The 2,095-nt window shown below is 50.0% G+C and overlaps 1 protein-coding gene across 1 annotated transcript; it reads left to right on the top strand.

Annotated features, from left to right (window-relative positions):
- The first annotated feature begins 1,186 nt into the window (after window positions 1-1,186).
- On the top strand, window positions 1,187-2,095 carry LOC106612518 (actin-like). Its single transcript, XM_014213721.2, has one exon. The coding sequence runs from the start codon at window positions 1,187-1,189 to the stop codon at window positions 2,093-2,095; it is 909 nt and encodes a 302-aa protein (XP_014069196.2).

Here is a 2,095-nt window from a genome sequence, read left to right as displayed (position 1 = left end):
TCCTAAAGCTTGAGAAAATTAGGTATTCTCTTAGGGGTTCCAATTATACCTTTGTTAGAAAATAGCAACCATTTATATCATACTTTAATGGCTTGCAGAGCCTCTCCTCTGATGAGATGCGTTAAGGTTTCCCAGTAGGCATTACCAGTAGTCATTACATAATAGGTACAGTCATCAATATAATGCTATCCAGTCCAAGCAAGTTTGTCTAAGGTTTACTGATCATTTACTTATTTCTGTTTTTGTATTTTGAATCTGTATTGAGTTGTTTGTATATCCCCCCCCCTGTATTCTGGATTGTTTATTTGTTGTGATATCTCTGTAGAATTTTGGGATGGGTTGGCTATATGGGGTGTCAGTGTGGGTGGTTGAGAGGGGGTTGGGGGTGGGTGGTTGGGAGGGAGGGAGGGAGGGAGGTAATCGAGGTGGGTGGACTTAGGTAGGGCGGAGAGGTAGGGGGCGACTAGGGGGGTTGGGTGGATGTGTTGTATGGAGGGAAGGAGGGTGGTTGGGATATGGTAAAATCTTTGTACTTACATTGATGTACATTCTGTAAAACTTGAATAAAAATACATACAAAAAAAAGTATAAAATGTTTACGCAAAATGTTGTCAGTATTGCAAACCTAAGCAGGACACAAACAGAAGTCTCGCGATTTCATCTTCTTATCTGCTGAGTTAAATGCAGCTATTTACTCTCGCCTCGATATCAGCATATACTATGACAACTATATCACCGGGCGATGCAAAATGAACTCACCCATTGTCATCGATCCAGATACACCCACATTGTAACTAGAGGAGAAAGTGGTTGTGACATCATAATGGTGTTCTAATCTGTTCTGAAATCAGAATGTTTTCATTGCCGAGGTACTTGGTAATGTATCACAAAGTGATAGGAATGGAGAAGGGGGGACTGTAATAAGGCATAACTTTATTTCATATTTGTGGGCACTCTTTTCATACTTTCTGCTGCTAGAATTGAGAGAGAAATGGCACATTTGCCAACTGCAATTGTGATTGACAATGGAACTGACCAGATGAGAGTTGGGACCTCAGGCAGTACAGAGCCTAGTCTGATCTGTAAAAATGTCACTGGCAGATCTGAGAGCAACTCTAGTGAAGGAGAGCTCTGCTTTGGAGATGAGGCATGGGGGAGGAGAGACGACTTGTCTGTGATTCGTCCCATGAAGCGTGGGAGGGTGGTGTCATGGGCTGATATGGAGGCCATATGGAGCTATGTTTTCAACATGCACGTGAAGACCCCCTCATGTGAGAGCCCGGTTTTACTGACTGAGTTCCCCTTGACCACCCAGTCGGACAGGGAAAAGACCTGCAGGATGATGTTCGAGGGGCTGGGTGTCCCTGCATTGTACCTGGCCCCTCAGTCGCTCCTGGCCCTGCTGTCTTCAGGCAGGGTGACCGGCTGTGTGGTGGACTGTGGCTACGACGTCACCCACGCCGTCCCAGTTTTCGAGGGCCACTGCCTCCCCCACGCTGTGCGTCAGCTGGGCCTGGGAGGGCAGGATGTCACGGCCCACCTGGCTCTGCTGCTGAAGGAGTCCGGAGCTCAGTTTTCCTGCACCACACAGGAACATGACACAGTGACCAACATCAAGGAGCAGATGTGTTATGTATCCACTGATCCCTCCTCAGAGACAGCCACAACCATCATCGGCAGCGCCGAGGTGGACTACCAGCTCCCCGACGGACAGATGCTGAGGATTGGCAGCGAGAGGTTCGGGGCGCCCGAAATCCTCTTCTCTCCTCAGACTGTCCGCATGGCAACACAAGGCATCCCCAGTCTCCTGGTGAGCTCTGTGTTGGAGAGCGATGCAGACCTGTGGCAGCTGCTCCTAGACAACGCCGTCCTTGCCGGGGGCTCCAGCCTCCTTCCCGGGATGGGCCACAGACTGAGGGAGGAGGCCTCGGCTCTGGCCCCGCCAGGAGACCGCGTGGGGCCAGTTCCTGTGATGGATACTGCCTGGCTGGGGGGCTCCCTCCTGTCCTCTCTCTCCATCTTTGGAGACATGTGCATCAGTGCCTTGGAGTACCAGGAGATGGGGTCCAACGTGATCCATCACAAGTGCTTCTGA

The sequence above is a fragment of the Salmo salar genome, chromosome ssa09 (assembly GCF_905237065.1).
Source record: "Salmo salar chromosome ssa09, Ssal_v3.1, whole genome shotgun sequence".
Classification (NCBI taxonomy): Eukaryota; Metazoa; Chordata; class Actinopteri; order Salmoniformes; family Salmonidae; genus Salmo; species Salmo salar.
Note: the sequence above shows the minus strand (reverse complement) of the source record. Positions and strands in the feature narration are given on the sequence as shown.